This window comes from Netta rufina (assembly GCF_964035555.1).
Source record: "Netta rufina genome assembly, chromosome: 7".
Taxonomy (NCBI): domain Eukaryota; kingdom Metazoa; phylum Chordata; class Aves; order Anseriformes; family Anatidae; genus Netta; species Netta rufina.
Window position 1 is genome coordinate 1,832,710 of NC_140130.1, and position 21,060 is coordinate 1,853,769.

At 40.4% G+C, this 21,060-nt stretch overlaps 1 protein-coding gene across 2 annotated transcripts in view; it reads right to left on the bottom strand.

Annotated features, from left to right (window-relative positions):
* CCDC6 (coiled-coil domain containing 6) overlaps window positions 1–21,060 on the bottom strand; it is a 44,972-nt gene that overhangs the window by 17,360 nt on the left and 6,552 nt on the right. For both annotated transcript variants that reach the window (XM_084289913.1, XM_084289914.1), the window contains exons 2-3: window positions 8,962–9,111; window positions 3,193–3,321 (exon numbers count right to left, since the gene is read on the bottom strand). In XM_084289913.1, coding sequence (XP_084146039.1) covers window positions 3,193–3,321; window positions 8,962–9,111 — 279 coding nt within the window. The remainder of the gene's footprint in view (window positions 1–3,192; window positions 3,322–8,961; window positions 9,112–21,060) is intronic.

A 21,060-nucleotide genomic window follows, 5' to 3' on the forward strand; every position in this document is an offset into this window, starting at 1 on the left:
AAGCAAATTATTTATGAACTCTAATTTGAAAAATCTAAGATTACACTTAGTATTATAGCAGCCATCACCAAGGCAGCACAGTCCATTATTAATTAGGCACCTGAATGTACGCACAATGGCAAGGTCAAATCATCAGGGACAAGAGACAAATGAGTTGTACCCTGAAGGCTGACAGATGTGTTCTGATGAAACACCGAAGACAGTGGGCTGTGAAGGAGATCTAAAACTCCACTTTTCAAGTAATATGAGAAAAAACTGGAAACAAGTATCCTCCTTGTTGGTTTCGAGTTTTTTCCCAGTTCCTCCCAGTGTCAGGATATTAAAGCTTTAATGAACTGAACCTATAGAAGAAGCCACTTCAGCATGCTGAGCAGAGCTGTGAATTCACAAAGAATGTAGGTATGTGTGTTTTGCAACAGACGTTTCAGGTGAACTTTAAAATGAAGTCTAGATCTAGTCAATGAGTTTGTTTGGATCTTGATTATATTTTGAACAAAATAAAAGGGGGGGGGCTCACATCTCAACACCAAACTAGCAGCTCTGTCAATACTTGCATCATTTTATATAGGTTCAAAATTATGTTCCAATCAAATATCATTTGATTTTTTTTAATCATCACAGTAGGGAAGTGAGGAAGAATTGCTTATTGTTTTGGATCCTAGTCCTCTCTTTAGAGGAAAAGAAAAATCCCTTTTAACCTTCCTCATCATCCCATTGTACTTCTCTTTGTCTCTCTAACACTTACTTTCCTTCAAATGCAGCTAAAATATCCATTGTATGTTTATTCCTGCGTTACTGCTTCTTGAGTCTTCTTGCCAACTTACTGACAAGCAAAAGTGTTTCTTCCTAAAATGATGGAGACCTTCCAAATCAGTGAAAGTTGAGTATGATTTCAGCCTAGTCCCACTATCCCAAATTTCACTTATTGGCTTCTCATCTGCCCCTCCCTGTTTGTATCTTTAATTCTTTGCTACTCTCTCCAAGAATATCTTTCCAGAAGATTTCATGTTTCATGATCTTCTCCTTTCAAAGGAGCAGACATAGGAGATGATTATTACCAACTTAATTCTTATTTCTAATCTTCTGACTGCATCACTTCTAGTTATACACTTTACTGTACAAAATACTAAAGCAGTTAAAAAGGGTAACAGTAAAACTATATACACTTGATCTCTGACTGGCAGCTATTTTATTTCCCATCAAATCACTGAGCTGCAACACAGAAAAATGGCACTGTTCATTTTAACTAAAACATTCAGTTAATGAAATAGTCACATGTTGCAAATTTCTCCACTGTTAGCCTTCACAGAAAAATGTTCTGCTTCTTGAAGCTGATTTAAAAGAAATTAAATCAGGTCACATATGAAACCTAAGATGCAACCTAATTTTTTGAATTAGGATTAACATTCTACATGACCATCACTGCTGCAAACCAGCTACCTACTCATCACCTGTGCCATAAGCATTCCAGACGAAAGAAAGCAAAGGAGGAAGGAATCAAAGCAGAGCTAATTCATGTTCCACATTTAAAAAACAGGAATTGGTGAACATGTTATAACTGTCTGATCACTGGTTACAGTGATAGAGATCTCATGAAGATGAAGTGAAAAGTAATGCAGTTCTAGGAGGTTACATTCAAAGCATTCCTGGAGTACTCCTTCCAAGACTTGTTTAACAGGGCTCTTGTTGAAGAGCTGTGGCAATCCCCCCTCCTTAAAATTGCTCTGCTCACAATTCTTGGTTGCTTCTCATCAGGTACAGCACATGCCCCAAGAAAGCATGCTGAAGTTCAAAGTAACTTGAGATTTATTGTATCTTACTGCAAGAAATTAAGATCAGGTATTTGAGAGAAAGACCTGGTATCGCCAAAATTAAGTAACTCATCACTGAACTTCCAGGCTTCTTTAAAAAATGATCTATTGTTGATATTTAAATGTAGCAAAAAAAAAAATCAAATGTTAAAATTTCACAAGTCTCTGTGTGTCCATAACAATACAAAAAGAAATACTATTAAAACTCCAGCTGTGGCTTGGGTTTCTATTTCGAAGACTAAACCAGCTTAATTGGCAATCTTACTTTGCATTCATTTCAATTATGATTATGTGGCCACCACCACCACCTTGTGGCTAAGAGAGTTATTTCAATCTCATTAATTTCCACGCTGGTTAAGGATTTGCTGGCAACTACATCTTCCTACTTCTCTGTTTCACTTCGTTCCATAGATCTATGCATACAGAATGTTAATGTAAGAATTGAGGAAACCCGTTTTGTCATTAAGATAGCTATTAATTTACCTACAATTTCATCTGAAATAAGATGGTCAAATAAAAAAAGGTAGAACTTCAGATTATCAGCAACATAAAAATTACGCATCGTATCTCTGGTAAGAACAGCAAACAAATTCTGAGGAATAATGTACTATATTTACACCACTCAAAATAACTGGAATTTCACAAGCTAGAAATACTGAAGTTCTTTAATGAGCCTGGATTTTTTCATCTGTTTGCCTTCATACTAAAATAATTCCTACTAAGGCCACTGAGGTGCTTTGATACACATGCCTAGAATTCAACACAAAGGCAATCCCTAAGTCTAAATTTCCTGTGGCAACAAGACCAAAAGAAGTGGTGTTTTCTCTCTCCTCTTCATTGCTCTTTTCAGGGAGAAAGGGAACTGGACATAGTCAATCTTAAAATCTGTGAGTATACACAGAGCTGACATCTGACAATTGAGTTTTGTGCTATCCAAGCTACCACACAAAAAGATGACCTAGAGCACAACTAGACCATATGTACATGGTTTACTGTAGTGCCTACCTGCTATTAGAAATGGCAGTCTTTCTCAACAGTAGTATGGTAGTGGAGGCTGACAAACAGCAACAAGTATAACTTACAAAAAAGTAAGTTGCATTTGCAAAATAGTCACAGCTGTCCAGCCGACATGAAGGCCTGTATTAAGGGTACTGAGAATCATAAATGCCATGGGAAAAAAAAAGGGGGGTTCATGATAAATTCTGTTAATGCTGTACTTCTTTGACTACGAGTTAAAATCACTTTTCTTGAATTATATTGTCGATATTGGCCAGTTTCTTACAGACTTAAAAATGAAGTCGAACCTAAAACAAAATAAGTAGTTTTTTTTTTGAATCCTTCTTTTTGTTTTGCAGTCATCATTTTGAAAGCCAGAAGTTACCTGCTCCAGGGTGAGCTGCTTTGAAATTGTATCATTTTCCAGTTTTTTAATCTTCTTCATCAGTTTGTTCACTTGAAATTCCTGTTCCTGTTCTAGATGCTGCTCCAGTTCAGCCTTCTCATGCTGTAGCTAAAAATTTAGGAGATATGGAAGTATTTTAAACACAAGTTACACACCATTTTAAAATTTATTTATATGTTGATTCTTACATAGCATTAAATTCTCTACTGATAATTCTTCTCAAAAGACTTCAAAATGTACAGAGCACCCAACAATCTTTCCTCAACAAGCTAAAATTCATTAGTTCATTAATTCAGTTCCTTTTGCTGCTATTTGGAGACAAAATAATCTGAAATGTAGCCTGGCAAAAGATTCAGAGCAGAAATGCGAGTGTGGAGAGAACAGAATAGAGACAGGAACAGCTTGGAAACATACATATGGAAGTAGTCTATGGTTCAATTGTATTTTCAGGGCTTATTGGTACTGAGACTTCATTTTTCACATATTAAAGTCAACACCAGAATGGTGTGTAAAATAAGCGAGTTTTCTCCATTCACTTAAAAAAAAAATAAAAAAATCACACATTTGTCCAAAAATCCCTGAAGTTCACAGAAATTCCCAGGCACTTGAGGAAGCCAGCTGGCCTACAGAGCGATAGTAACGGAGGCTATCATGGCCACTCTAGGTTGAAGAGTTGGGAAATTTTGTTCAACTTTTTAGTCAAAATTAAAGCCATTTCTTCTCTTGTGTGAGAAAACACAGGGCTGCAAAGCAAAATTTTTCATTAAAACAAAAAGTTACATTCACACTTATATATCAAGATACCGTTTGTGTTGTTTGATAATCAACAATTTGAAGTTTCTTACTTCAGTAATGGAATTCAACTTGTTTGGAAAAACAGTTTTAATATGAACAGGATATCATTTAGTTTTACAGTTTTCTAAATCCCTCTTCCACCCCATCCAGCAGCCCCAACTTTAAGACTGGGGGCGGCCAAGGAGCACAAGGAGCAAACAGCGTGCAGATGACCTAGCTCAAGGTGCTCATACTTTCATCCATCTTCATTTTGCTCTAGACACTTTATGCTTTTCACCTAGCTAAAAACTGAAATCCAAGCCAGTTGCTGTAATCAGCTTATATTTAGTTAGCAAAATAAACTGTGTGAAAAGGCACGTTGCCAAAATCTCTTACTCAGCCTAAAGCCAGATGCTGCTAACAAAGTGTCTGGTTAGGGGCTGCTAGCATTTTGCAGACAGTTCAGTGAGTCAGGCTGCTGCGATGGTCATATGAAGGCACCTCAAGCCAACTTACCAGCAAATACTATTTCTTGCTCTCATGTCCTATACGCAAGTGTGATTATCATATTTAAAACAAATTGAGCTGCAAGAACAAAGTCTTGTTTGGCAAATTATTTCTTCTAAAGCTTGTGTAGAATTTGCATCACCCGGGAACTGATGAGGCTTGTTAGATCTATAGCTGCTGTGTAGCATCTATTAAATCCTTTCTTGGGAGCGTGAACCATAGCCAAAGGACGATTCTAGCTAATCAGAAGACTAATGAGTAAAGGCTGAAAAGACTGACTACAGGAACACTTTCTATTCTGATTTGAACATAAATACACCAGGAGGTAAAATGACTATTATTCAAAGTGGAAAGAAAAGAGCACTAGCACTCCCCCAAAACACATGTTAATGGTATCTGTCACTCACAATTCTGTAAAATCTTTCTTCCCTTTCACTGGCTTTGATCAGAAAAAAAAAAAAAAGACAAAAAAAAGACAAAAAACCACCACAACTAATGCTGAAACTCTAGCACTGAAAAACAGAATTGCTAACACTGAGACAAAGTGTTTATTTTACTTAGTAAAGAAGCAAAGAGAACATTTTCAAACTTCTAAGTTATATGCAATTATAGTAACAACTGTTTACATACACAGGTATAGCTGCCAGCTGAAGAGAAGGAAAAAAACGTTAGAACACATAACCTTCAGGACAATGCCTTACAGACCTTGAAATGCACGTGGAAACTGTAGGAGAGATACTGTAAGCATTTACACAAGACCAGATAGGGACTTGGGGCAAGAGAGCAAATACTTTAGAGAAGTGGGCTTTCCAATATAAAGCTTAACAGTAAGAGTGCACACATTACTTCAGGCAAGTTCTACACAACTACAGTAATTTCCTCTTCTCTCTACAGAGAAGTTTCCTGATACAGTGAAGGTCCACATTTTCCTTACTTCCTTACTGTATGACCTTTCCCTGGGACAGCTGAAAGTGTTATCCTGAAATAATGGAGCTAATGGATGAAGTTCCCTTTTAAAAAAAGCAACTCTCGCTTATCCCTCAGACTATGACCTTGTACACTGTCCTAACAGTCTATTTTTAGTATTCCAGCCCTTAAAAGTTGTCCAATTCCTCCTCTGATGCATCCCAAAAGTCCTTTTTATTAACAAATTCCTATCAGTGTGACTCCTCTTTACATCCAGATGTTCATCAAATACACGATAGATGAGCTGACTCTGCTTATTTCGCACAATTATTATTTATTTGCATCCTCAAGCTGACACATGGTGTTTTGGAGAGCAGGAAGGGTAATAGCTTATGTCAACATGCTTACAATTTTTGAAAGAATTGTCAAGAATCAGATTTGCATGAGAAACCTTTCGCTATAGCTTCCCAATTACTTAATTCTCCTGACTATTGATTACCCTATTATCTCCATAAGTCTTAACATTTTACTTCCAAGGCCAGGTACTTATACTTGGAGCAATTCACACTTCCAAAAAATAACGATATGAAAAAATCTGTGATTTTGAAGTGGACTGCTGGACAACGTAAAGAATAATTGACTTCATAAATTAAAGCAATATTAAAAATTGATTACTCTTTGGAGTAGCCTCATTTCACAACAGATGCAATTTTCAAGATTTACTTCTTTAAATCTCAAAATTCCACATACATATTGTTCATCAAAACAGTTCTAATGTTGCTCTGTAAAATGCTACCTCTATTCTCTAATGACTAAGAATCAAGAGCCTACAAAATACTTGTGCCCAACTTTTCAGATACATAGCCAGGCAGACAAAAGAGTATGTGGAAAGTATAGTGAATTTCTATAAGGCTTATAAAAGCTGTATCAGGACGTATGTGACAAAAAGCTTTTGTTTGCTCCAAAACATCTATGAGACGGATGCTCTCCTTCGTATCTGTCACCTTCAGTCTAGAAAAATTACAAATTATGCTAATAAAAGGAAATTAAACCAGCAAAAACATACAGTTATTTATTGGTCTTGTAGGGTCAGTAAAAGCTAATGCCATAGTTACAAACAACTACTATCAAGCAATAGTGTACCACCAGAAAGCCTGGTCATAGACAGAGAGCAATATTCCAGTGAAAATGCCTTTTTTTTTTTTTCATACTACTAAGCACGTTCAGAATCAGTCTGGCATACACTGAATGTTTCAAATTTAGTTTCTTACAACTACATCGAAAACCTGATGTAACATAATGGTTTCTAACAGCAAGGCACATCATGCTGAACTGGGGAATTCTCACTGGGCTATTAGTGAGGAGCGCTGCAGCTCGTGCTGGCAGACAGCTTTCACATGGCAAGCGTATTTGTGTTCTGGGAGCTCGCTCCCGATGCTGCTCTGAATGCCATGCTTAAGCCCCTACAGCTGTGAAAAACAAAGGACTTTCAAAAACTGTTACCTAATGATGTTGGCCAAAATTACAGTTCTAGTGCTATCCATTTTGAGCACTGGTGCATTTAAAAAATGTCACCTTTTAAAATCTGGTTGACATAATCACATTTATCAAAAGCCGAATGAGACTCAGAGGAAAGTCACATGAAACAAAGCTTGAGATACTGTTCAATAAAAGCACTCAGTGGTCAGAATTTTATCTGTAGTTACGGCTGTGTAGTTACTTCTTTTCAGCAGGAACTTGTGGCTTGCCTATTGAAAGCTGGATAGTATCTACTGGATGATGATGAATCCAAAACTGAGGATTTTCTCCAGATGCTAAACAAAAGGCTAGAATACTTTTGAGGATCACTGATTGTTTACACTTTTCCCTAATTTGGGAGGATGGCCAAAGGATACTTTCTGAAAGCCCACGGCAGAAAAGAATAAAAATTTGTTGTAGTCTTAAGTTGACAATAAGTTTGTATTTCTCTCTGTAATGTGCAAACCTACTTTGTATAACACTAACATTTTAAGAACTGTTAAAGATACAACTTTAAAGCAATCACTCACTTTCCAGAATGCATATGACAGTTAAGTCTGGAAAAAGGCTAAGGTAATCTTACCAGCAAAGTGTATTTGAAGCAATTACTAAAAATCAGTCAATTAGTTACTGAAGAACCTGTGCAGTACACGTTTGTGCAAGTCTAAAACCCTTCAGTCAAACCAAGGGTAATTCATGCTTTTGCTTTTGAAGTGCTACTTTGCTGTACACAATGTAGTGGTATGGCCCCCAGCAACCTGCTTCTGTCACCGATTCCTACATAGCCCTTTCAATCAAACAACGTTGCTTGGTATATCATTTCTTGCTTTCCTGGAAGAGACTTTCGTAGGAAGATTTTTCTATAACACTGACATCTTCAATTAGAAAAGAACATTCAGTATCTCCCAACACATACCTATTTTTTTTTCTTTTTACTACCATCTGCTGCTTTATTTTTTGTGAAAATGTATGCTTTAGAAAGCAAATGCAAATCTTATTCATAAACATTTTCATCAGTCCTCAAAAGCAGGGAAAAAGTAAATACAAGATCGGGAAAAGTTATCTTGATGCTTAACGTACTACGTGACATCAGGCATTGCATTGACAAAGCCACAGAAGTCCCAGCTTTCATTAAGGAAAGTGTCAGATGGGATTAGCTCTAATTGTTTTTTAGAAACAATGCATTTCCTAACTGCAGGGCTAAGCATGTCTCAACTCTTTAGCCACAGAACAGAAGAAATTCTTAAAACACACAAATCAGGTTCTTTAAACTCAACTGGTTTTTCAGGGAGAGGTTGTAAATAATCGCAGGGGAAGAGCCACAGTGGGTCACACCAACAACTCACCTAACTTCCTGTCCTGTCTCCTCCAGAGGACAAAAGCAGGTACTTAAGCATGTCTCTCGGAGCAGGGCAAGCATGTACAATACTTCCCACAAATATTCATCCATTCTCCAAAAATTAGCAGCATGGGTAATCAAAAGAAGTTTCTCCGCCATAAATCGTTATAGCACCTTCAACTTTTTACTTTTAGCACCCAACTCATATTAACATTTCAATTAAAGAGAAGGAACTGTTTTGTTAAAAGTATGGATGAACTTACAGAGAGTCTCCTGGCAACCTTCAAGCATCACAGCACATTTTTATATGCAAAGTTTAATATTTCAGGACTCCTTTTAAATATTATATACACCAGGAAAAAAAAATTGTCAGTTTCACTAATTTTTAAAATTAAATAGCAACTATTCTGTTAAACAGTTAGCATTTACTGTACGTCACATCTATTTCTTTGCATCTCTGTAAAAACTTTCCAGTTCTCTACAGTATCCATTTGGAGATGCAAATTCTACATCAATGTATTAAAAAAAAAAAACACAAAATCTCACTCACTAGTTATTGTACTTAGCATTTATCAAGTGTCAGCTCTAAACAGCTACAATGTGATCATGCCCCTTTGGCTGCAGTCACGCTAACAAAATCAAAAGTTCAACCACCATTTGGCCCTGAGGCTCCTAGGAGAAACATCAGGAAAGGAACCACTTACCTGCATCAGCTTTCTTGAGAGCTCATTAGTGAGAAATTCCTCTTCCTTTTCATAGTTTACTGCAAGTGTTTCTTTTTCTTTCTGCAGAGCTTGAATCTTCTTAAACAGAGTATTACTGATGAATTCCTCTTCCTGCTCTGCCCTTGCTTGCTGTGAAATAAAGACAGTTTTAAGAAAGGAAGCACGTTTCCGTGTTAAAAACTACAATTAGTCTGTTCCTCTCTACATTCCTCTCTCTCCTCCCCACTTTTTCTTCCATCTTGTCCTTCCATTTTGGAGAACAGTAGGAGGAATCCAAGTGCTGCTATTTTTTTCTAGCAGAACAGCATCTGCCTTCCTTTTTATTGCCCACCATTCAGTTTTGGAAACTACACTGATGGTTTAAAGTCGCTTCCCCCAACCAAATGCACAAACTCCCCAACCTTTTACACTTTATAAAAAGATTACTGATTCAGAGGTATCAACTTCTACCCTCGTCATTCCTGAAGCACGGACCTGAGCCTGTGCAGCGTTCAGCACTGTGCCTTCCTGTCAGATCCCTTAGATTACAGCACTGTTCTCTAGGAGTCAAATAATGCGTTTATCCTTTCATGCAGATACACCTTGCTTCTCAGCCACAGAAAGCACAGTTCCCATCATGAGGATTTGTGCTCGACCACCAGCCCACCAGGAGAACATTCTTCTATTGCTCTACAGCTCCTTCCCAAGGGGAGCGGGGGGGCAGGAGCTGAGCTCTGCTCTCTGGGGACAGCGACAGGACCCGAGGGGACGGCATGGAGCTGGGACAGGGGAGGGTGTCAGGATGGGTGTGAGGGAAAGGTTCTGCACCCAGAGGTGGTCGGGCACTGGGACAGGCTGCCCAGGGACGTGGGCATGGCACTGAGCTGCTGGGATTCAAGAAGTGTTTGGACAACACTCTCAGACATAGGGTCTGGTTTTGGGGTGGTCCTGTACGGAGCCAGGAGCTGCACCCAATGTTTCCTGTGGGTCTTTTCCAACTCAGGATATTCAACGATTCAATGATTATTTCTCAGACCTGTTCCCTCACTACATACAAAATCAACTTTAAAACAGACAAACAAAAAACCCGCATGTAGTAGTTTTACCCAGAGGATTTCCAAATTTCAAATGAAGAGAGCTCTGTTGGAAATCCTCCCCATGAAGAATCATTAGAGAAGATAATTTCCTTTTCAGCAGCTCTCCTGGAGTACCAAGGCACTGCTATAAAGAAAGGCAGCTCACGAGCACTCATTCTTCATTCCCTGCAATTCAGATGTTTCTTTTTTTTTTTTTTTTTTTTCCTAAGAACTTTAGACTTCGGAAACTTCCCCAATGGAAAAAAAGTTCTCTTGAAAGTCTGCTCTGAAAGAGCACGAAGGGTATTTCATATGGGCAAATGAAAGGTCTCAGCTACAGAGGGATGAAGCCAACTCCTGATTCCACAATCAAAGGACAACCACCCCGAAACAACGGGATGACACAAGCAGAAAATTCCCGAGCCACAGCTTTTAATAAATGAGACCACGTAATGTTAAGGAATATTTTCACTCCCTACAGTTAAATCCTCATCACCTGAACTGCAGAGCTGTGATTTGCCCTGATTCTAGTGAAGCAGAACGTAGCTTACAGCTAGCAATACAGAAAGATTCACCAGGTTTTACTGTGGTAAAATTTGAGAGAGAAAAATTTAAGAAGTGACAAAAAGCATAACTGGAGTTTTACTGGAAGTTTAACTTCCATAATCTTCTGCCCAAAATGTGCCAGAATAACCATCTCTTTATACATCCTGCTTTAAGTGGAAGGCACTTAAAGGATTTCGTTGTGCCAGGATCTTTTAGCCATAATGATGTATTCCCTAGTAGTCCAAGAGGCAATTACTTAAGCAGAGACACGCTCCATGCCAACAAGAGAAGTTCCTTAAAGAACATAACCGTCTTGAAAGCTGGTGGAACAATAGGGACAATGTAAATATCCTTATTGTATCTCCAGTATCATAAATCTGGAGCAATGATTTGGAAACTCATCCATTGAGTCCTCCCTCCATCTTTCTCTTCACATCCTCGTCACTGCATCCTTGAGCCTTCTCCCATCTCTACTGCGTTTGTGTCTTGGCCCTTCTCACCATCTGCTACCAGTTCCCTTGGCACAAACCCAAGTTGAAGGAGGGTAGAAGGAAAAAAAAAAAAAAAAAAAAAAGCTCTGGCTTAGTTTATTAGCTTAGATCCTGCACAGCACCTCCTCGCTAATGCTCTAACGTTCCTGCATCGCCCTGGCAGAGCAGCACTACTCCAGCACGCCTGGCATCGGTAGCATCACTTGTCACATCAGGACAAGATATGGATGCCCAGAAGGTTTGAAGAAATACTAAAGTGTCAGCTTTTAAAATTTTATGTCTCAGAACACTGCAACACAAGCAATCTAACATCTCAATAACACTATCACTTTCTAAATGTGGCTTTACTTTGAGCTACTAACATCTTATGTCTTCAGAGAAATGTCAGACCAGAGTAAACAAGTCAAATCGCAAGGGTTCATTGTCCTCAAACCGTTAAAATTCATGTGTTCTGTTCCAAAACCATCTCCTCCACTGTCTTCACTACACAGGACTTCTACTGGTGTCTGCTTTTCAACGGTTCAAAGACAAAACCAAGGAAGACAGACCAAGCATACCTAAAATTAAATCAGAAATCAAAAAAAAATAAAGAAGCAAGGCACTTGTACTTCAGTTTGTGTTGATTTCTAACTTGTACCAGTTTACTGCACCCATCTAAAGCTCTGACGAGAGCGCAGCGGCCCCGACCTGAAGAGCAGCACCCCGTACCAGATGCTGGTGGCACATCAACGCCGGGTGCTGAGGGCAGCGCGCCCCGGAGCTGCCAGCACCCCTGCCCAGCCCTGGGCAAACAGCTCTGCCCCTCCTCGGCGCCGGCACCGCAGCTGAGGCGAGCAGGCAGGAGGAGACACCCAAGCAGTCATCCTTTCCTCTCCTCCTCCCATTTTTCTTTCCGGGATCGGCTTCCCAAAGTGGCTTACCACACAGGCAGAGCTCTGGCACGGGGCCACAAGGACCCAAGGGCCACACCTTTGGCCTGGGGAGGCTGCTGGGGAACAACCCCGCTGCCCACGCTGCGTAGGGCACCGGCTTGGATCAGGTGGCTCAAAGGAAAAGCTGAGTTATAGGATTGTATCTGCCTCCAGTCCAGCCGCAATATATTCCTCAGCTGAACAAACAGGAAGCCTATAAATTCAAAGAGGATCTGCGAGTTCCAGATATCCATACATCAAATGTAATGCAATGAACGTCCACTGAAACTACCCGGTGGTCAGCAATTTCAACACAAACTATTAAGTCAAAAAAAAATAATGCTACAGTTATGAGACTGGGTATAAAAAGCACATGAAGCGTTACCATATTTCTTCTGAATCTACATACTTCCACTCTGATGCTTTCCCTTTATCTTGTTACTTATCACACTGGAGATCATTTGACTACCTTAAGTGATAAAATTATTCATGTTTATCTCAATAATGCCTGAAATCTTGGAACTATTACTCATTTAGCCCACAGTCAAGCTGATGTTTCAAGGCAGTAAAAAATGTTTTTCATCCTATTTCCTGCACAGACTGTCACTGTGATATTTTTCTGGACATATATACACCCTGTGTTTCCACACAAACAATCTGCCTCGTTATTAAGTATCTGTATTTGAAAAGAGGCCCTGATAGGATCTGCAAAAAATGAGAAAGAGCATGGAAATCAGTGACAGTGGGTCTGCGAAGGTACGGAGTTGGTGGCTCCTGTTCCTCATATTACGTTCACCATCCACAAACAGCAATTCACTTCATTCCGTGTACCAGATTACAAAACAAATCGCCGAGCGATATGAAATGATAACACTGTCTCAGTCAGTCTCTGGAAACCTGAAACGAGCAATGTGCTTCCAGAGCAGATTTCCTGCAGAAACACAGCCACAGCCACCTGTCCCCGTGTCTCAAACTCACAGCTCTGCACGGACGCACCCACTGAGGAAAAAAACCTTTAACTACCGTGGTCAAGAACATAAATGTCAAAGGCTATCAAATTATTTTGCAAGAAATAAAGGATGAGGAGGGGATCTTAAAGTGCTTCTTGTGCACGTGAAATGCATAGAAACTCCTGTAGTTTTTAAGATTTTTTTTTCATTTCTGTTGCAGTAGAATGGGCCATCCTGATTACTTGTAGAGCTGATGTGTGAAGTGCTGTAAAAAAAACACGTCCTTGTGAGACAATGGGCTCACCAATCCAACGGGCTGCTTTTTAAAATTAAAAAAATGATATATACATCTCTTAAACTGTATATTGTAACTGAGCATAGTGTTGGGAAGTGAATCTCAGCACAAGTTATTTTTTCCATACGCTAGTATAAACTGTGAAGTTTAGGGTTAACTTATTCTTATGCTCTCAGATTTTCCTGTAAATATATCTCAAGCAGACCAAGAGCACGCTGCTGGATTTTCCTCTGGCTGTTTGCTTCTAGTTCCCGCAGCAGTTTCTGCTTCTGGTGGGCTGCTTTCCGTCTGATCACTGGACCATACTCCAACCACAGTGCCTTAGTGGTGAGATTTTATGAAACAGCAAAACTCAGGCTTTCTAATGAGGCATTAGCATTAACAACGTCAAAAAAAATATTTCAGTCACCCACGCTCCCTTCTCCTCCCAGGTGAGCTCTTCTCAAAGTTTCACAAATCTCCCCAGCACTGCAAAGAGGTAAGGAAGCAGGTTCAACAACCCAAAAGCTACTCAGTGAACAGCAATACTGCGTTATCAGAGAACTGACACATGCATACTACCCTATGGATAATATAAGCCTGCAGATGGAGCTGAAGAGCAATTTAATCTGCTGGCTGTGCAGAAGAAACTCAATCTTTGCTACTGAATATAGCCTGAAACGCTGGGGCAGCTTCAGAAGGGATGATCTCAGCTGCCGCGCATGTTACGCTGAACTAGAGCTGTCTCTTCAGAAAGCAGCCTGGCCCAAAGTCCTATGAAAAATCGAGAAGAGGTAGAAAGGGCGTGAAAAGCAGTTAGTCACAATGGCAGGATTTTAGAAATATAAAATTCTTGTACAAAACAAGAGCCACGTTTCCCAAATCTGCTGTAGTACACACCCCTCCTCTAGCGCTACTAACTCAAGATACTGCTTTGGCCACAATTTCTGGCACCAGTTTAAGATATGGAAAACTCTCTGCCTACAAATGAGATAAGTATTCCAGTGAACTGATACTGTTTCCTTACAGGGGGAACTCTTACACTGCAGCTCTCCCGGGCAAGAGCTGTTTTTCCTACAAACCCTCCGGCTGCACCTGAACCAACCACACCGCACATCCTGCACATTTCAGACAAGGAGAAACACAAACCACTGCAACCAACGTCCTAGGGAAATGCAATTCTCAAGAACACGAAACAAAAATCAGCTCAGAGGCCCAGACTCACACCCCTGCACGCTACCGTGACCGCCCAGCAGCAAGCTGTAGGGTTGAAGGACAAGGAAGGTCTGCTGAAGTCCCCAGGTGCTGTGGGGGCAGCTTTGCACCCACCAGCCAGGCACTTTCTTCGGTCTGGTGGCCTGGCTGCAGAGCAAAGAGTGAACGCTCCTGCGGTTACGGCGGTGAGCTGGCATTCAAGCTCTGGGTTCGATTTGTAGTGTGATTTCCTGTTCAATCTAGGGCAATCCCCAGGGTCACTTCCTCACTTCTGACACACAAGCATGTTCTTTCTTGTTACTTTCTTTTTTCTCCTTTTAAGATTTTTTTCCCCTTCTTTAAGAGGAGTTTTCAGGAGCAATGGAGTTACACAAATCGCAGGGCAGTGTGTCCTTATCTTTGGGCACACAGTGGAAGCCACATACTTTCACGAAAAAAAAAAGACAAACACCACCCAAGCAGTAATGTCTTGGTATGTTTCCTTCAAAAACCCCAGTTGTTGGTCTTTTCTCTTTTCTCTTTTTTTTTATAGCAACCCTGGTAGGTGAGGCAGAAGGGCTTTTCATTTTATTTTTTTCTTCAACTTAGAGGCATGCCACAGATGTTACTTCCAACACATGCTGACAGGAGAGGAAATAAATAAATACACCAGCATCGGGCCCCAACCTACTATCAACTACTCTAAATGTTACCCTTCCTTTAACATTAAAGCCACGTGCAGCACTGCCTCAAAACACAACTCCTATTACATTTCAGCAGGTTTGTTCTGCTGTACAAGAGGAAGACACGTAGCTTTTCTTCCCGTAATACAGAAACACCTGTATGATGAGCCATTAAAGTGCTAAAATACAGCTCTTTTAATCTCCACTGATGGTTGGCAATTCTCTCCCACCTTCATCCCCACCCACCCCCTTCCTAAAAGGGCCAGCCAGGTTTTGGCTGGAAGCATCAAAACACTTGTGTCACAACCCCTGCTGCTCAACTCCAGCCACAGCAAGATTTTTAATCGAAGCCTGCAAAGTGACCCAGCTCATTGCCTCGTTCATCTGCACCAGCGCAGACCATGTCAAGAAATGAGCTGAGACAAATGACTCGAGACACATTTTTCTTCCACATCAGCTTTAACCGTGATCAGATGTTTTCAGCTACACATCACCCACACAGCCTCGTGAGAACCTCTCTCAGAAATGAAGTTACATTCAAGATACTCGTGCGTGCATCTTACCGCGTGGAAAGCTCTGCAAGAAACAGCGCTTTAAGGGAGCCTTCAAAATTCACTACCTTCTGAAATACCAACTTGTTCAGCAGTATTCGTACACACTACATAATCTGTGAGCACCAGCAATGCAGTAAGTTGTCTGATGGTGTGCAATTCCCCTCCACTTCAGATCTGTAAATGCTTCAAACAGCTTCTCTCTCTCTCTCTGCAGTTTGATGTTGACCTGAGAGCCTTGCACAATGAAATACACAAGTGGTGCAAGTGCAATAAGTTATGGAAAGAGTCATTTCCTAAGCAAGAACACTTACAAATTTCATGTATTTGGTTCACTGTATACGACTTACAATGAGTTGCATGTAATTATGAATTAATACAGCGGAATTCCTGAATTTACTTAAATAGTTTAAAAATGATGTAAGTGCCTTGCTTCGAAACATAAAAACGGAGTCCGCTCTCTTCAAGGGAGTTTATTGTACCAAATTACTGGCATTAAATAGTTAATAAAAGCACAGCCCTTGAAAAAGCCATTGTAACTAAGAAAATGTCAAGATAGGGCCCAGAAAACGCATCAACCTTCAAATCACTTCTACTCAGTAGCTTAACCTTGATCAGGCACCCTTGTGCAGGTCTTAACGTAATTAAAGCCTAGGTGTTAATACAGCTCCCCAGAAGGAAGGTAGCTGGATTGCAGAGGCAAATCACGTTGAGACATTTCCTACAGTGAGTGCCCAACCCCACGCCACCGCAGCAGCCGTACGGCCGACCAGCCCACAGCTCTCGTGCCTATATTCCTGTCACTGCTGCTGCTGTTTCCCTGGTCAACCCGTTGGTAATCTCGTGCTGTAAATAGCTCACTAGTTAATCAATAAATGCAAAACAAACAGAATACGGAAGCACATGGAACAGGTTTTGCTTTTGTTCAGCCTCGGCGTAAAAGCTGCTGAAAAATGAAATAAAGATGCAGGCATATATGGGTACACAGATATACACATAGCTGCATTTGTAGCTTCACGTTAAGTTTGCCTGACTTTTTGACAACACAGCCCTCTGGATATGAAAGAGGGGAAAAAAGATCAAACTGCGTATAGCAACTCTTGTAGCGTATACTGGTGGGGTTTTTAAGTTCTCTGTGTGTGCTTTTTTTTTTTTTTTTGTATAAAAACTTGTATTCCATGGCCACGGGATCATTAGAACCATCACCCTTCTTTAGAAATGTTGTGATTTTATGTTTGATTTGCATCTAAAACACTCCAGTTCAATGCAATCCAATTGCATTAGGCTTAGAAAACCATAATCAATACCAGCTTAAAACCCAGCAACACCACCACTCGGAAGGAGAATCTGCAAGAAATGCAGTCCTGCTGCAAACCAGTACAAATTACTGCGTAATAGCAGATGTCTAATGCAAAAAAAATATATAAGTAGCACTGTTTCTTAAGGTAATATATTTTAACTATTATTTTACCTCTTTTTCCCTCACTGATAAATCACATTTTATCTTTAAGTGTAGGCACATAGGCACATGGCAATTACAAAACACACTGCCTTGGTTTGACCAACTAACAAACCCAGTACTGCATGCTCACAAAGTTTCAGAGGAGGAAAAAAAGATTCAAAAGAACAACAACAACAACAAAAAAAGAGAAATAAGAAAACACAAGAATAACTACTAGGTGACTAATTTACTGAATAGCCTCTTTTCACCTAGGTATCTATGCTTGTGCCAGCGGGCACTGACCTGTGTTTTAAAACAACAAACTTCTGCACAAAATGCAACCACAGCAAGCTGTTGCTAAAAGCATCTATCCTGTCACAACTGCTTTTCTTTGCAGACAGAGGAGTGCAAATTCAGGCAGAGAGAGAGGTTGACCACCCTTCCAAGGCATCTTCATGAAAGCCCTGCTTCCCTTTACGCAGCTCAGGTAAAGCACAGCAAGGACGTGCATATAAAACTCTTGCTCTTCTTCCCCAGAGGAGACGACAGCCCAAGCCCCAAGCATTACCCTGTTACACCCCATGCTTCTAGGCAGAATGTGATGGATCACCGACGCAGTGCCTCCACAACTTTCTAACAAATGCTTTTTTTTTTTTTTAAATGACTCATTTCAATACAACACGGATAATTGTCAGGGCTGGCAATGTTTTCACCCCAGCAGCAAGGCATGCCTTGTCACTCAACAGAACCAGCCTGCTAAGAGCGCTCCTTTTAAGACCCCCTTATTTCCTCTCTCACACCTTGGTTTTCTAGAAAAGCACTCGTCAGCTTGTTGCTGATGTTCATCACACCTTGTTCCAAGCCAGTTCAGTTATGAAGCTCCCAAGGCACCATCCGTCCCAATGGTAATGTGCATTAGCTCTAATTCCATCAGAGCAAACAAGTGTTTCCACTTACGATTCCCTACAAGTCGGTGAATGGAGATTTTTTTTCTCTCCAGTTCAGACCTCTTATCATACATACCACAATATTCTGAAGTGCCATCACTTTTCTGGCTTTCAAGACAAGAAACACGCCTGTTAAATTTGCAGGAAGAGACAATGAGGAAAATGAAAGATCCACGTCCTTCTGGTCTGCCTCTCTACAAGCAGAACTTTGCAGGATACGGGGAAATACAATCATCCCTGACTATTCACCCCAAAAACAACTGGAAAAGTGGGTCTAAGACTGAGAAGTAACCACAAACACACACACACAAAAAGAAAAACAGGAAATGTCTACCAACCTCTCCACCTGTGGAGCAAGAACTTTCAGGTAAATATCTCGATTTTCAAGGAAAAGGGAGGTTATTACAGACCTTCAACTCAGGCTGAATTTACTCTTCAGGTGACAACTCTCTGGAGGTGTCCACTCTCCTAATTCTGTCACTACTTTAGGGTCTACGAGGGCAGGGTTTTGCCTATGAATCAGTTCCTGGCAACGCTAGCTGGAGAACAATGGTACTCTTCATTTGTCACAGGTGTGCAGAATACATACTGCTTGAAGCTCTTGGAAAAGCACTGATAAAAAAAATCAATTTGGCAAAATTCTTAGTAACTGCTTTTGCTGTTTACTTGGAAGTGAAGAGAAACAAAGTGGAAACTGCACCGCTATAGGAAAAAAAAAGCAAAAAAGAAACACTTTTCCGACATAATCTGCTGAAAGTAGAAATTAAACTGTAAGGAACAGAAACTTGGTACTACAGTGCATTAAACATCAGACTTTATCACTTCTGACTTGGTAAGAATCACTTACACTTTTACTCAGGACTGAACTGTATCATTGTAGGATTGCTTTTTTTAAATCTATGTGGTAGGAGTTTTAAATATCATGATTAGCATCCACAACAATAAAGGAATTAAAAACCCCCGAAGCTCCACCGCCATAAGCAGAAACATCACATTCCGAGGCAGTTTAAAGAATTAAAACATCTGACCAAAGTTTACAGACAGCTGAAACTGCCTGGACACGGATCTACAGCACAGCTGAGGAGATGCACATCTACCTCCTAAAGCTTACCCCAAACCAAAAAGCAGACCGCATGCAATATTAACACAAGGAAGATGAAAATTTTAAGCAGATATATTCAGAGTTGAAGGGGAATAAAAGGCTTTAGGCTACGAGTTTCTCCCTCAATTAGAGTATCAACTGGAGAAATGCCCTCTTTCCAGGAACCAAGTCTCAGCACTGGACGACAGGAAGGGACACACAGCTCCCAGGGACTGAAATGACTGTCACTCCAGGCATCAGGTAGCACGCAATGCCTGTATTTTAAACAGACAAGCTGAAAAAAATACAAATGTAAATGTCACAATTAAAAAATGATTTGATATTTCTGCAAATAACTTGCTTCAATTTTAATCAAGGAATCCTTACAACCCACAGATGTGAAATCTGCACATCTGCATCTTGTGCTAGTTTCTAACTTAGACATTTGCTATTTTACTTTGGCATAGTTTACCTCAACTCTCTTGCCTTCACTTTTACTTCTTTCTTTCATCCCACGTGTTCAGCAGAACCATGATGGTCCATCTTACACAACTAAGACATCTCTCCACTCAGACAGCAGCACTCGACTGACAAGGTAGAACCTGAGATCTTCCTTTCTGGATGTCCCCAGGCTGCTGTGTTAGAAGCAAAACATCACAGCAATGTTTTCTGTTACTGATCCACAGGAATTTGTTTTGTATTTCATTTTCTGCCTCTTCTAGAGCACGTCTTCATCTCTTACATTCATTCTGCTTGGATCCCAAAACATGTGCAAAATCCAGTTTGTACATTTTGTCCCTATCATTCTCCTCCTCCAGATTTTTTTTTTTTTTTTTTAATCTAAGGAGGACGACAAAAAAGGATTCACCCCTTGCTCTGCTGCTAAATTCAGCAACTTCCTCCTACCCCCAAGCATAAAAAAGAGCAGCAAAGCAACTGTTTCTCTCTGCTGCTTTTAACAGGCTATGCTGAAATACATCAGATGCCTACCGCTGACAATGTTTGCTCCTTTGGAGGAGCACTGCCTCCTTCTTTGCTGCACGCTGCAAGAACAGCTCATGAGAAACCAGCACCACGTCCACCCGCAGCACCCCCTGTGCTGAGCTCCCTGACCAGCCCTGTCTGCAGCGATGCGGAGTCACCCTTCCAAGTGTTTTGTGGTCTTCCAGTTTCCACCAAAGAGTACCTTACGGGATGCAGAGCGGTAACAAAACCTGTCGTTGAAATCATGAGCAGTTGTGTAAGATTGCTTAACACACCTGTGCTGCACGCAATTCGATCTCCTCACGTACTACAAGGAGATTTAGCATTACCAGCCCAGAGATGAAAATACATCCCATACACACCAACACTTAGGATTAGGAGCCTAGAAAATAACTTCAATATTAACTGAAGTCAGTATCAACAGTAGGAGGAAACAACCAACCAGTTGTTTACCAACAAGGAAAATGAATTAATGCATGCAAGAAAACCAAAAACCATGTAACTGCTCTAAAAGTCAGGTTTTCTTCATCCTTCAAAATCAGCAATAAAAATCAAGCTCCATCACACTCAAAGCCTCAACTAAAATGAAGTACTGAACTTCCAGGATTTGGAAATTACTCTGCAGCCTTGCCTATACTAGCTTTTCAAAGTGGGATTTGCAACAAGGCTAGAACCTCTAAAGAAGCCTGATGTTTAGCATCCAAAGCAACAAATGCATAGTGCACAGGAATTGCTCTTTCTTCAGCCAAAGCAAACCCATTAGGGGCACAATGCAGGAGAAACTAAAACAACCCTCTCCATTAAAATACTTAAGTCACTGGAAATATACTAAGTGAGAAGGGCTGTTACTGTCAGTAAATGTTCAGACCTGCCACTAAATGGCATTCTGAAAATAAAAACTCACTACAAACCAGCCTGACGCACAGTTCAATACAACTTTGATGAGAAAGTTCATCAAAGAGAAACGCAA